Source organism: Poeciliopsis prolifica, unplaced genomic scaffold, assembly GCF_027474105.1.
Source record: "Poeciliopsis prolifica strain line A6 unplaced genomic scaffold, Auburn_PproV2 SCAFFOLD030, whole genome shotgun sequence".
NCBI lineage: Eukaryota > Metazoa > Chordata > Actinopteri > Cyprinodontiformes > Poeciliidae > Poeciliopsis > Poeciliopsis prolifica.
Window position 1 is genome coordinate 6,215,612 of NW_026562405.1, and position 15,028 is coordinate 6,230,639.

The 15,028-nt window shown below is 39.9% G+C and overlaps 1 protein-coding gene and 1 non-coding gene across 2 annotated transcripts; one reads left to right on the top strand and one right to left on the bottom strand.

Moving 5' to 3' along the window:
• The first annotated feature begins 582 nt into the window (after positions 1 to 582).
• LOC129372744 (14-3-3 protein beta/alpha-1) lies at positions 583 to 14,249 on the top strand. The gene is made up of 7 exons (XM_055050215.1): positions 583 to 705; positions 4,570 to 4,730; positions 6,968 to 7,108; positions 9,105 to 9,228; positions 10,252 to 10,415; positions 10,540 to 10,635; positions 11,781 to 14,249. Exons 2-7 carry the CDS (start codon positions 4,578 to 4,580, stop codon positions 11,835 to 11,837), a joined length of 735 nt encoding a protein of 244 aa, XP_054906190.1. The 5' UTR covers positions 583 to 705; positions 4,570 to 4,577; the 3' UTR covers positions 11,838 to 14,249.
• Positions 14,250 to 14,867: 618 nt separating this feature from the next.
• LOC129372904 (small nucleolar RNA SNORA76) lies at positions 14,868 to 14,999 on the bottom strand. Its single transcript, XR_008607299.1, has one exon. It is a non-coding gene; the product is annotated as a small nucleolar RNA SNORA76 (small nucleolar RNA).
• Between the last annotated feature and the right edge of the window lie 29 nt (positions 15,000 to 15,028).

The following is a 15,028-nucleotide window of genomic DNA, read 5'->3' on the forward strand; positions in this document are numbered from 1 at the left end:
TGTATATATATATATATATATATATATATATATATCTATATATATATATATATATATATATATATATATAATATATATATACGTATATATATACGTGTGAGCAATATAAACGTACATTGAAGGTTTGATCTGATCCATGATATATATAATAATGTATAAAATTAGAATTAAAATGTTCCATAGTGTGGTAACTGGATCTAAAACGAGACAAGTATTTAGTTTTATATAAGTTTAATTGATTAAATACAAGCCTCTGTAAAATGTAGCTTTAAAAAAGCAAGTTAGAAATCGGCTGTCCTATATATACACACATACGCCTATAATATTTGTAATATAAATATGATATATATTATGTAGATATGTCATATTTGCCCACACGAGGCCGCATTGGCTGACATGATGCCGAACTTAGATACGACAGCAACGGTCTCATGGAAACAGTTGCCACGGAGACAGGCAGACGTCATCCTGTAACGGTTGCCATGGACCTCCTGACGTCAAAGCCCCTCGCAAGATGGTTAGGAAACCCCCTGGCGCCGTTGCCATAGATACTGGCGGGGGGAGGGGTGGGGTTTAGAGGAAGCGGAAGTGTCAGAGCAGGCGGAAGTGGTACTGCCCTGAATATCCCGAGCAGCGAGCTGAGGACGGCTTGAGATACTCCCATCGTTAAGAGAATAAAATCAGGATCCCTAATACGCTCAAAATGTGAGTTTACTGATGTATTAATCGAGCAATATCTAATATGAAGGCTAAGCTAAGTTTTCGCAGGGAAACTGCAGTCGGACCGGTGGTCCCGCGGGCTGCCTCTGCGGCGGAAGGTGCCTATTGTGGTTTGGGGCTGGGTGCGAGAATTTAGGCCAGAGACTGTAACCAGATAATGAGAAATAAGCTACAAAACGTTTGCGACACGGTTGCAGGTACAAACGGCGCAGTCGGTATGCTGCTGATGATTTGCCTTCGAAAGTACGAGCTCGGCTCGATGCTAGCCGCATTCCGTGTGGGGAGGGAGAAGCTTCTGTCGAGTCTGGCCATTTTGACAGCTTAGCAGCGGCCGAGCCGTTGCGAGAGAGCAGCCCGAACAATTTTAGCATCCGGCGCTAGGTACGCATCACAGCACACTGCCTGTAAGAAGCTCTGTCTTTAAAAATTTTATATAAATGCACATTTTGTTCTCAATCGCTGTAAATTGGTATTCTAAGAAACGTAGCGCGGTTGTGAATGGCTGCTCCGTCATGGCGCAGTGAAACGAGCTAACACTCCCTCCATATTTCCCGGGAGTTTTTGCCTCATATGCGACGTTTATTTTTTTTACTGAAATTGAAGATAGCTGACTAGGAATTCCATTCGCGTTGATTAGCTCGGGAGAAACGATATATTTGCCCCAGATGGGAGAATCGGGCCTTCGGTTGGGTGTCGCCGCTCGGTCAGGTCCCGCTTGCTAACAGCTAAGCTAGCAGGCGCTAATCTATCTCTCCATCTTAAAATTCCGCAGGGGAATGCGACAAGGAGGGCGTAGCTGTTAGCACGCCGAGCCAGCCGGATGAACCGAACGTTCGGTAGCTGTTTTTCAAGCTTTTAGTGAATCGATGCGTTATGTTGTGTTCGGTCCTGTCCACGGTTTGAAGATGGTGCCTTTTGGGGTTTTTTTCTTTTTCTTTTTTTTCGGCGTGAGTAAGCCTGTTAACAGCCAGGTGGTTGGATAACAGCCCTGCACGTGTAGAGTGAGATACTGGCGTGCTGGATGATCGGAGCTCAGTTCGATCAATTTTATTCGATCCGTGTGTCATTAATGTCGTCTATTTAAAACTAAACCGGGACAAGCGGTATTACATATATCGAGGTAATCAGAATAATAGCCTTGTGTTCAAGCTATCACCAGGAATAAGATACATGCAACGTACATATTTCATTTATGCCTTTTTTGTTGTATTTTAATGCAGATTTAATACAGTTAAAATAAAAACTTTGAATTGTAAGTCATGGGACATGTTTATTGTGTTTCAGAAGGGATTTAATGCATTTTTTCCTTTATTAATTCTGCTCTATTTTTACTTGATCCACTAACATTTCAAGTAAAAACCTACTTCAGAACTATCAGATAAAACATACAACAATTGATTCCTCAAGGTAAAAAAGGCCATCTTTGTTCGTGTTAGATTTAAGAAAGTGAAAGTAAAGTCATATATTTTTAGTAATAGGTGTACCTTCACATTTTGAAACACCAAAAATAACACATCCCTGTGAGTATTTTTATTTATACTGCATGTTAGCACAAAATAGCACAACTCTCTCTACTGCATTTCATCTGCTGATGAGCAACATAAGTTTATAATTTATAGTTTTACCACTGCCTGGTGCTTTTGGTACTTTGTATTTTGGAAAACGAATGGTCTCCAAATGATTTTGCTGTTTCTCTGGTGTGAGTTAAATTACCCTGTAGAACTGGAGGAAGCATGTACAATTGGTTGCACAATAAGTTGCCCAGATTAGTTTTATCTTTTCACTTGTGAGATTAACCGGAGTTACCAACAGACTTTAACAATCAGTTTTGACAGGAAATAAATTGAAATAAAGCTGTTTAAGTCAATTTGAACTGTTTAATACATGTCAAACTTGATTTTATATAGATTGTATATCATCTAACTGCTTTTGAGGGTGAAAAGAAATGGAACAAATGTTTTCTATGTGTCTAACTGTAAAACTTCACAACTGCTGCAACTAAATGCAAAAATCCAAAGCTTTTTTTTTTTTCATTCACATCAAATTGCCCTCGTGATTAAAGCAGCACCATCTGGCAATAAATAAAACAGGATGTGGTGAAAGTTTAGGGAAATGCAGCAGTGAACCATCTGTAATCTCACTTAACATGAAAAACTGGATTCAACTCATACCCATACTTTGAACAAATGCATCTGATCACTGTTCTATTAAAGCTTTGTTGCTAAAGATTGACCGTCCAAAGAAACGCAGTCTGGATAATATGACACTGGTGATGAAGACATGCAGGTGGGGCATCTTGCACCACTGAACTTTCTCATACATTGTGGTGTTTGTTCAGCATCACATTACAAATGGCTGAGCTGTTCTTGTTCCACTGATGTCTTTCTTTTAATTAGCAGCTGCAAAAAGCACAAATCACTTTGTTTGGATTTGGATTTTTCAGGAGGAATGTTTATTTTGTGCTAAATGACAACTCAAACATTTTGCAGTGTTTTTTGAATTACTCTTGTTACCAAATATCAATTTGACTTGGAAAGCCAATCTTTTAAAATAAATTTTAGATTTAAAAGATGAAATTCTGATTTAAGTGCCACCTGGTGGTGTGATGAATCCCTGCATGTGCATAAATTAACCAAACACCCATTTTGATCCGGTAATTATTAACATTAGGGCACTTTACCTCACAGGAGTGAAGTGTCTTAAGAAAGTGAAACCCATTTTGAAGGTTCTATACATTCCCTTTGCAGGGAAAATCTTGTTTCATCTCAGCCCAGATGCTTAACCAGCTGCAGCAGAACATCGGTGTTTGCCTAAAGATATGCACAGTCAAAGCCGTGGAAACAAAATGACATAATACCTCGTCTGACTAGTTGAGCAAATGCCGACCTGACGGTAAAAGGAATCGTATGACCACCGGGTTCCTCAAAGACACTTATACTTCGGTAAAATGCACAATTTACACAAATGCTTGTACTTTTTTGACTTTATTAAATTATTTAATGCAGGAAATATTGTTTGAGGTTTACATTGATTGGTGTTCTAAGAGGGAAATGGTTCTTATTTCTTAATTTCAGCTCTTATGAGTTCCTGTTGGATGAATGTGGGAATGAAGTTTCTCTAAATTTTTTCAGTCGATTGTGTTTTTTTTTTTTGTGCCTTAACGGCAGAATATTTTAGTCATTGTTTTCAGTGTGCCAGTGGTTGTAACAGGAACTCCAACAAAGGTTTTGCTTATCTCTGCAGGCTGGATACATAACTGCTATGTAAAGCATGTCAGGCTTGTTTTTCAGTTAAAATGAATTAAAGGTGACATTAAAACTCTCAACTACATTAAACCTATTGCCTGTGACAAAAAATGGCAGTTTTTCATTTTACTATAGAGAACATCTTGCTTTCACATGGAGGTCAGAGGTCAGTTGAGCCCCAAGAATACCTAAGCTCAGCAGTTTTGAATTTCCATTTGGAAGAAAGTTGATTAGAGCTAATAGTATAACCTGTATTTCTTCTGCTGTTGTGGATAAATATGTAGATTCATGACAGTGAGAAAAACTCCAACATGAAAGTAATTCCTGAAGACTGAGATCCACTTAGACCTGCTGATGAAGAGCTGAAAGTCTTCAAGGATAAAATAATGATACATTGATTGTTTTAAGTTTTTATATCTATTAAGGTTTTTGAAAATAAGTTTTTAAAATGGTTGTTAATTTGAAGCCCAGTGATCCACCCTGGAGGTTTTCACACCTCTTGGTCCATTTGCCTTTTTCAATGAGTTGTTTGCCGCTTTGATATAAATAATGCTCTTCTATACTCTATACCCCTAATTTTAATTTCATTTCTTTTGTCTTTCAGCCTAAAAGATGGATAAGAACGACCTGGTGCAGAAAGCCAAGCTGGCAGAGCAGGCCGAGCGCTACGACGACATGGCGGCTGCCATGAAGTCTGTGACAGAGCAGGGCCAGGAGCTCAGCAACGAGGAGCGCAACCTGCTCTCCGTTGCCTATAAGAACGTGGTATGGCAATTATGGCTCTACAATTAGCTCCTAATCTGGTTTACATCCCACAGTAGAGCTCCTTGTTCACTGTAATTATAAATTTAGTTGGATGAGTGTCAGCTATGCTTAAAAATTTTGATTTTTACGTTTTCGGTTTTTAAAACAAAAGTCAGTTCTGTCATTGTTAGAAGAACCAGTGGCAGAAAAACAACCGATTCACTTTCACTCCAAATGAAAGTCTTTTATGAGTCACTAACTTTCTGCACATCGATGCCAACATAATCATGCTAAAGCCACGCCCATTTCCATGTCACTCTTTACACATCTGAGTTAATGTGAATAGCTTTCAGCATTGCTTCAGAGTTTGAGACTTGATGTCATCTTTAGTGATTCTGTTGCATCACGACCCCTAAAGGTCAACCAGTTTTATCCTCCACGCTCTAAAATTAGCACATTTAAAGAAATGGGCTTGTTTTTTAGGTGACCAGGGAGAGTTAACTGACTTTTCATAATTCACATTATTCACCTGTCCTTCAAACAAAGACAAATATTTTAACAAGTAGAGATTATTGACTAGAGGACAAGATTTTATCTCACTCAAACTTTCTTGCTCACAGTATGCAGGAGCAGCTGCACTGCAGTTTTCTTCTGCTGCTTCGGTTTAGAGTTAAAGATCTTTTTTTCTAGCTTGCATCAGTACTAGTAGGAATAAGTCACTGTAATTACTGTAAAAACAGAGAAATGCCAGATGCTTTAATCAGCTAAGAGTAATAAATTATTCTTTTGTTGCCATTAGGACTGTTGCAACTTGTCACCCAATGATAATCATTGGTCAACATCATTATGGTCATTAGTTCATCTTTACTTATTTTCTGAACTTCTTAATAACAGTTAAGGCTGTTTTTGTCCAAACTGCTGCATGTCTGAAGAGTCCTCTGCTCTGTTTGTTGCCCAGGAGCCTTTATGAGCAAAATATGTATTTTTAAAGCTGTTCAGTTGCTGGAAGTCCAAATTCCTCTCAATTAATTTTGTTTTAATTTCTTCTAATTGTGTGTATAATGTGAAAATCATAAATGTATTTGTTCAGCCTGGACAAATCCCCAAATGGTAAATACGGGCAATACTAGGAATTAGTCATTAAAAGGTCAAACTCTGAACAGCGACTTTGTGTATTCCACCTTCCACCTCTCTGATTTCCTCATTTTGGTTAAATGATGTAGACACAGAATTTTTCCTTGTACTTTTTTAAGGACACGCCTGTAGGAAGGTTTGGGCCGACATTTAGATTGCTGTTATGGCCAATCATCAATATTTACTGATATTGCTATATATATTTCGATGCCTTTAAAAAAAAACATGCTGAATGAACCACTTTCTCTCTGCTTCAGTTAAACACCCCACAGCTCTTTGCTGCATCAATGTCACATGACCGACTTCCTTCACTTCCCCTCATTAACAAACTAGATGGAAACAAGATGGAAATATCAGTTATCAATGTCAGACTAGATTTATCAGATAGATACCGGGGTGTTAAAAAATTACAAATATCGGCCAATACCAATGTCGGTGCCGATATTTTGTGTATCCCTGTTTTTATTCAGTTCAGTCTCAGGATGTAAGATTTTTGATTAAGGATACAGCTATAAATAAACCCTGATATCCTTCATTTTGGGACATTGTGATTGGGCGATACTTGCATGTGAAGCTGATCTTATCTACGGATGCCTCAGCAAACTGTTTTCTTTTGCTCTGCCATGAGAGCTCTGATGGTGACTGATGGTCACCATCAGTGGCCAAATTGGCAATCTTTTGGCTATTTTCAGCAACATTTCTGACAAAAGAAAAATCAATATTGGTCAAAATCATAATTGGCATTTGGGCTTTTTAAAGATTGGTAATCATAAGATTGGCAATCAGTGATGAACCAGAAAATTGCAATCAGTGCTTCCCTATTCTTTGTACATTTATTTTGAAATCCATGGGTTCATAACTGATGGGCTGGAGGTAACATTTTCTACATTTACAGGGCAAAATGATATTCTTGTAAAATAAAACAATACTTAAACCTGCCTCTTTTTTTGTCTATTGATGAAAACAATTGTCAGTGGAAGCTTTAATTAACGGCGATATTATTTTTCATATGCAAGATAACTCCCCAAAATTCACTCCAGCAGATTTTAGTCGCTGGTACAGCAGTTTCTTTTTTTTATTTCTCATGTGTCTAATGCCAGTTGTGTGTGTGCTGGTGCCGATAGGTGGGGGCCCGCCGTTCATCCTGGCGCGTCATCTCCAGCATCGAGCAGAAGACGGAGGGGAACGAGAAGAAACAGCAGATGGCCCGTGACTACCGCGTGAAGATCGAGGGTGAACTCCAAGAAATCTGCCACGACGTGCTGGTATGAGCAGGAACAGGGAGGGGCGGCCGAGGGGTGCCAAGAGAATGAAAAACAGAGTGGGTGGTGATAATGGGTCCAGGGAACGGGACGTGGGACTGGAGTTGTTAAATAGGGCAGAGGTGGTGGAAGAGCAACTCTTCCTCCCTCACTGCTGGAAGGCAGGTCGGTGTGCGACAGTCTGCATCTCTGCTTCGTTTCTGCAGCAATCTAAACCTTTTTAAATAAGACAGGCCAGGATTTTTAGAACAAAATTACAGAAAAATCAGTGTTTTAACTGATGTAGTGTCAAAAGATCCACCGATTCCATATTAATATCTGTATTTGTTGCAATATTTAAAAAAATTCTAGATTGAGTATCAATGACGTTGTGTCTGATCTATTCAGTCTATTTCTATCCTTTATGGTCTGCGTGACGTCATGTTTTACTATTTATTTTACGTTATATTTAGAATTCCTAATTGCACTTTCTGAACCATTTGAAAGAATATTTAGTTTAATTTGACATGTTTGACCAAGCATGTGAAGCTGTTGGTGTATTTAGGTCAGTTCAGGAGTGTTTTTCTGTATCAGACATGCTAAACTCATTGAAACGAGAAAAGATGGAGAATCTGAAACCTAAAAATGAGATGTAGTTTAAAATCTGCTTCACCTCAAACTGGTTTCATTTGCTTTAATTCGCCCTTAAGAGCCTCATAAGCAGCTGAAGGGTTTTATATGGGACTCGGCCTCAACTTGACCCTCAGAGAAACTGGCTGCAGTTTTAAACACCACAGGTGAGATCAGCTCCGCCAGCAGCCGCTTCTTCACATTCTGGCCCCGACAAGCGGAGAGCAGAATCTGCTCAAGGTCAAAAGAGACTGAAATATTTCAGCGCATGAGCAGACGGCTAATAATATCTTCAAGGTCAAAGCTTGGTGAAGTCTCAGCGGTGATGATGTGGGGCTGCAAGAATGAAAGGAGGAAAGGATGAGTGGAAGCATGCTGTCCTTAAAGTAGTAGCAACAGGAGGAAGAGCAGGACCAGCTACTCCAAGATGAAGAAAATAATTTTTGTGACAAATATAACGGCTGAAGATGGAGCTTTGTGTCCAGGGAGCTGGCCTCAAATCGCCATCCCACAAATTTAAAGCTGTGTTTTCTGTATCATTTTATTGCAGAATTAATATTTGAGTCTAACTGCTGCAATAAAACAATTTAAATTCTTGACATCAGCACAATTGTTCTGATAAACTAGCATAGCGCTAGCTGGAAAAATAATGTGATCTTTAGCTAAAGAGAGAGATCCTCCAACCACTGACAGCTGAAAATACTGCATTACATTTGTGAAGAAAGAAGTTATTCTCATCATCTTCTTCAGAGATTTTGTGTTGTTTTCTTCAGTGGTCCTCTGTGCAGCCCCCCTCAGGCATGGAGGGGAACAGTTTTTTCAAAGGCTTCGGTTGGTTTAACAACAACTTAAAATGTAACAAATGTTGCAACTTTGGTCCCAAATTAAACTGAATGTACCAGAGTGTCAGATTCTTTTTTTACTATAAACGTTACTATAAATAAGCAAGATTCCACATGCAAAAATATACCATGTTTAGCTGAGGTAGATCTTTTTTTATTGCAAAAATGTCAGTAAGTGCTAACAGAAATGGGGTAATGAGTGAAAAGTTAAAAATCAGAGGAAAAGTGCTGGATGGTGATTGCTTGAGCAGATATCTGCACATTCTTATGACAGGTTGGTGGAGTCAGCAGATTAAAATGGGCCTAAATGTAATCACTGGAACAAAGCTGGGCTCAGTGAAGAGATGCTCTGGGGTAAAGTTGCAGCTGATCACATGATCTGGATAAAACCCTCCTTTAAACTATTAGATGAGGACACCAGCAGCAGCAGTAGCAGTCAGTGCGGCGGGGCGGGGCGTCACCGGTTGGGAGCAGAGGGAACGGCCGGTTTATGGGGTTCCAGGTTTGTTCTGACGTACTGACCGCTGACCTGTTCCTGTTTGTTCCAGAACCTGCTCGACAAATTCCTCATTGCCAATGCATCTCAGGCAGAGAGCAAGGTGTTCTACCTCAAAATGAAAGGAGACTACTTCAGATACCTGTCAGAGGTGGCCTCTGGGGACTCGAAGAAGGGTGAGCATCACAGCTCAGCCTCACTGCTTCAGACCAACAAGTCGCACCTTCACTTCCTCAAATCCACACCAACTGGAAGAGCAAAACCAAAGCAGTTATCACCTTTTTCTTATTCGCATGTACATGGTATCATTTGCTTCACATGCATTCAGTGTTAATTACACTGAAAGCATGTGAAGCGTTTCTACAAACCATTATGTGGAAATGACATAATTGGCCAGAGTGGATGTCATTTGATCTCACACTTCTTTGTCGTCTATTTCTATCCTTTTCTTTAAGATTCAGTCGAAAGCGCGACCGCCTCATGCAGGCTGTTGCTAAGAGACGGCTTCATCGTTTGTTGCCAAGGGTTTCAATCATCTAATTGCCATGGCAATGGGTTGATTGAAGTAGCACTGACCAGTAGGAGTGGACGATATGGACTTAAGTTATCGTGATTTTTTAAAGTACTTTTGCAATAATAATAAAAATAACAATAAGAAATATTGACTTATTTTTAGGTAACAGTTTCCTGCATCTCTAGAAAAACTTTCCCGTTTGATTTGTGTGAACTGCACAAAGTAACTTCATGTCATTTTATTTTCAAATGTTTTGGTATTTATTGAAACTTTTAGTAGAGAAAAGAGTAAAAATAACAAACCTGACATTAGTTACAGGTTTCTTTAAACATCAGTAATTGGAGTTTATTGAGACAATAAGTCAAAATTCTTATAAGAAATGTATCAATTTAAATGATAAACGATGTCAGTGCTCACCCGAACTGACCGACACTTAAGTTACGGTAGAATCAGAATCTTTATACTAAATATTTTGTTTACACGTTTGACCTGAAGTTTTTCAGCTTAAGTCTCTAACAAAAGAATAAATGAATAGATTAACAGCAACAGTTTCCCTGGAAGAGAATTGTGTTCCCTCCACTCATAAAGTTTGTTGATATGAGCCGCAGGACAGAGGCGGCTGTACAGGATCACAGTGTGACTGCTGTGTGTGTGTGTGTGTGTGTGTGTGTGTGTGTGTTTAAAGAAACGGTGGAGAACTCTCAGAAGGCCTACCAGGACGCCTTCGACATCAGCAAGAAGGACATGCAGCCAACACACCCCATCCGGCTGGGCCTGGCCCTCAACTTCTCCGTCTTCTACTATGAAATCCTCAACTCGCCCGAGCAGGCCTGCTCTCTGGCCAAGCAGGCGAGTTTCAGCACACACACCCACAGGCCGCACGGCTGCCTCTCAGCCGTTCACCTGACCTCCGCGAACAGACGCCAAGGATTTCCACGGGAAACTAACATGTTTTTTGTTCTTTTCACTGCAGGCTTTCGACGAGGCGATCGCCGAGCTTGACACCTTGAATGAGGATTCATACAAAGACAGCACGCTGATCATGCAGCTACTAAGGGACAACCTTACTGTAAGTATGCGACCAACCGTTGTTTTACTAATCCATCTGTTATTAAAACATTTTATTGAAACATCTGTGTTGGGATCCTCCAGGAATATTCTCCCCTTTTCATCTTGAGCTTCAGTAGATTTGACTCATTAAACTTGTTGCGTAACGTGAGAGACGAGCGAGTTTTACAGGTAAAGCTGCTTTTAGAGGCAGCTGCTGTGATTGGCTGCCTATCACCAAATGATTTACGCTCTCAGGTCATTTTCTTTCTGTTCGCTTGAACTTGGCTGATTATTGTTCTGTAATTACTGGTTTTATGTTAAAGATAACTTTATAAATGCTAAATTAAAATAAGGATAGTCTGACCTGTTTCATCTGCAATCTGATCAAGAAACAAGAAGCGGATCCAACATTTGGACGTTTTCATTCTGTAAACTCACTGGAGTTTAGAGACAAATGGAGTCAGCTGTTCTGAGTCTCCATGTTCTCATTTCTGTCCGACCCAAAAACTCTACACACGTTCGCTTTCTGATGGGAAACATTTCATTTTGACAGTTGAATGTCAAATGATTTATTCACTCCTCATTAATAGAAAAACCTTTACAGGAAAAAATGTAATAAAACCTTTTTTAATAACTGCTGAGCTCATTTTCACATGTTTCTGTTGACTTTTATATTTGGTTAGAAGGCTTCTGTACCATCACCCTAATCTTCCTCAGATTGAATTCAGGAGTCCCGTCTGATCATTAATATTACTTCCAGTCAGGAGATGCATGCTAATTAATCAACGGTTTCAAACAAACATCTGTGTGTTTTATGACTCATTTGGGGAGAAATAGATTCAGATTAGCTTTATTTTATTGAATGTTACAAAAACAAAATGAAGTGAAATGCTGTTTTACAAAGCAATAATTTCCCATTGGTAAATAAAAATGAAAAAGTAGAATATAAAGTTTTAATCTCTTGAAATCTGCTTCAGTCCAATATCACATTTCTTTCTGATGTTATCCAAACTGGTTTCAGTTGGTTCATCACCTGCTGTTCAGCTCATTCATGTACATTTACAATAATAATAAACTCCATTCTTGTCATCATCTTTCCTGTGTGACTGAGTTACTGTCAGCTCTTTAGACGTCTGGCCTTACAGATGTTTTGTGTGTTTGCAGCTGTGGACATCAGAAAACCAGGGAGACGAGGGTGAAACCGGCGACGCAGACAACTAGAGCGCACTTCACTGTTAACCCATCCCCACACTTCTCCTCTCCCTGTATCTCCTCCTCTTTCTTCTCTTCCTCCTCTCTTCGTACACATAAACAGCCCGTTCATTCCCTCGTTCCCGCCTCTCCGAGCCCGGCCGCCTGACTTCCCTTCTGTATAACCAACAGCATGAATAGCACCCCACCTTCACAAATATTACTGAGCGGATGAGGCGAGGTTCAGGACCCCGCCGCCTGCGCTCGCTCGCCCGTTCCCCCCACCCGCCCTCTCTCCATCATGGCACTCCAACACAGGCCAGCAGGCTCACACCTCTGGCTGGTTTAGTCTTATAGCACGCAGAGAGGGTTTTTATCCCAAACCACCAACTAAATGAACATCCTCCAGAGCCCGCCTTCTCCTTTTTATACCTTCCTTGTTTAATCTTTCTCTTCCATCCCTCCCTCCTAACATCTCAGTACGTTCTCTCCCTCCTTCCCTCCTGTCCTAGTGAGTTAAAGCATTTATATAGTTGTCCATTCCTTCTCTGTTTGGCTTTTCATAGTGTACTGGCAAAGAATGGCTGGTTTTATTCCACTTTAAACAAAACAAAGGTTATTAAACTGTCCGTTTATTTTCAACAAACGCTGTGATGCTTAGTTTTTCCTCTAAATCCTCCCGACCTGGGAACGGAGGGGGTGGGTGGTTGTTTGAACAGCAGGGGAATTCTGCTGGGGGTTTATACAGAAGGGTCCTCCATACAAGGCTGTATTGTGACACTGATCAAAGTTAAACAAATGGTTTTTTCTTTTTGGTTTGGGTAATCAAACACTCGCTGGTTTCTCTCTTTTTTTTTTTTTTTTTTTTGCCAACTGGGACCTTTAAAGATTTGACACCATTTCACAAAAAGAAAAAATCGTAAATTGTTCAGCAAAAGTGGAAACATTCCATTTTCATTTTCAGCAAACGCGACCCGCTTGCTCCCCTCCTTTCTCTCGCCTGTCCTTTGGTTTACTTTTCCGGGTGTGTTTTGATTCTGTAACCAATCGATCAGTTCCGTTTTTTGAAAACTGTAAAATTGTAAAACATTTTTAGAGCTTAACTGTAAATCTTTGTTGTTGTTTTTATTGTGGAGAACAGAATGGTTTTGGATGTTCGTTACCACCTGCCTGCAGATAAAACCTTGAAGCCGTTACAGTCAGCTGCTGTTTGATGCTTTGGTGAATTTTTTATTTTTTTTTTAACCAGATTTGTTTCTGCCTTCCTTCGCTGCCCTCATTCTGTCCATTCCTGCCTTTACAAGACAAGTTTAGTCAAGTCTCGTGTTACAGCTCGCGGCAGAACGCTGCAAAAAATGGCTGCCCTGAGCCGGAGCCGCTTCAGTCTTCTGCAGCACGAGTTAAAAATGGTACAGACTGTGGAATGACGCCGCTTCCAGGGACCTGGCGTTTCTATTTCAATCAGACCAACATCAAAATCTTAATTCCTGCCCTGCTACTGAAACAAACGTAGCTGTGGTGGAACGAGTTGCAAAACGTAAACTTGGTTTTTGGTGCAGGTAGGAGCCTCGGCAGGTGTGTACATTTAGGAGCCAAATCACAGCCGATCAGCCAATCGAGGAAATGAGAACCTGTAGTTTGGATTATGGTTTGAGAAAAATGTGCAGATCGGTTGAGGCTCGCGTCCAACTGCACTGAAACAAATACTAAAAATTAACCCCCCCAAATAATCAGATTTCATATTCGACTTTACATCCTGGTATTGGCAGACGTCAGCTAAAACACTGCAGCTTTTCCCAAAACATTTCCCCCCTTTTTCTACTCAGTGTCACAATAACCTTGTCTAAAGCACCATGACATTCCACTCTGTAGATGTAGAAGGTATTTTTTCTTTTTCCTGGGGACAAATATTTTCATGCACTGACATTTTAAAAAGTAGAAAAAGACAACAAAAAAAAAATCTCATCCTCCCTGCTGCTCTTTTTTTCCTCTTTAGCTGAACAAAACGACAGTTACTCTTCGCTTTCTAAGGAAAAACTGATCCCTTGCAGTAGTGAATGTGGCACCGAGCCTGTCTGTATATCTGGTATCTGAAATCATTTTGTTTTTACTGACCAGTATTCTGCTTAAAATAAAACAAAAATCAACCCAAAAACAACAAAAAAGTCTGCTTCTGTGACGGTTTTCTTGCTTAGCTCGCACGTGGTTGTGAAACTTTAGGGTTAGCTTAAATATAGAAAAAAAAACCGCAAAAATGGTTTTTAAAAAATGGGGGAAAAAATCCCGGGTACCTTTCCTTCACTCTGGTTCTTGACGTAAAACTAGATTTGTGTATGTCTTTTAAAAAAAAAATCCAATTCTAGTTTAACCTTTCATGTTATAAACAGGATAAATTGTAAAAGACGATTTAAAGTGAAATAAAGTTTTATCAGTTCCGAATCAGCCCTTCTCTGTTTGTCGTCACCTGCCAGCCTGATCATGCTACATGTTTCTGTCTTCCTGTTGCTACCGAACAATCAATCGATCAATCAACAGATCAAATCTCTGGCTCAGACAACTGTTGGGACAGAAAAATGCAAATCCTCACCATGTTGACAGGCTTCACTGTTATCAAGTCTCAGCGACGTTTTATTCAAATAGACGTATGCAAAGTTTTATTCTCGTTTGGTCTTATAGACAATCGGACAACGGAAATAATTCTGCACAAAAACAAAGAACTTTTGGACTGAATGTTGGTTCCTGTTCATCATTCTTACCATCCTTGTCACTTTTTACACAATCCTTTTTTGGTTGAAACTTAATTTTTTTCTTAAGTGGGTTTCAGATGAACTTCTCAGATAAATTAATAGAAGTATCATTTAGCCTTCTTTGGGGAATTGAACCAGGAGCCAGTTGAAGTAGATGAGAATAAGACGGGACAGGAGTAATATAGTCCAGTTAAATTAGCACTGAGGTTAAAGGAAACATGCAACTGATTGTACAGTAAAATATTTGATGTGGATGGAAGAATTTTCTTAAAACTGCAAATAGCAAAAATACCTGCAATGTTAAAATACTATCTAATTTTGCCACTGAAGAAGCTGCAGCAGCAGCAGCTCTGCAGCAGCAGCAGCTCTGCAGCAGCAGCAGCAGCTCTGCAGCAGCAGCAGCAGCTCTGCAGCAGCAGCAGCAGCTCTGCAGCAGCAGCAGCAGCTCTGCAGCAGCAGCAGCAGCTCCATGTG

What these genes read in the sequence shown, in the direction of transcription:
- LOC129372744 (XM_055050215.1), top strand. Translation starts at nt 4,578, where the DNA reads ATGGATAAGAACGACCTGGTGCAGAAAGCCAAGCTGGCAGAGCAGGCC. An exon ending in AAATCTGCCACGACGTGCTG is followed by an intron (nt 7,109 to 9,104) that starts GTATGAGCAGGA and finishes TGTTTGTTCCAG; the next exon opens with AACCTGCTCGACAAATTCCT. An exon ending in CTCTGGGGACTCGAAGAAGG is followed by an intron (nt 9,229 to 10,251) that starts GTGAGCATCACA and finishes GTGTGTTTAAAG; the next exon opens with AAACGGTGGAGAACTCTCAG.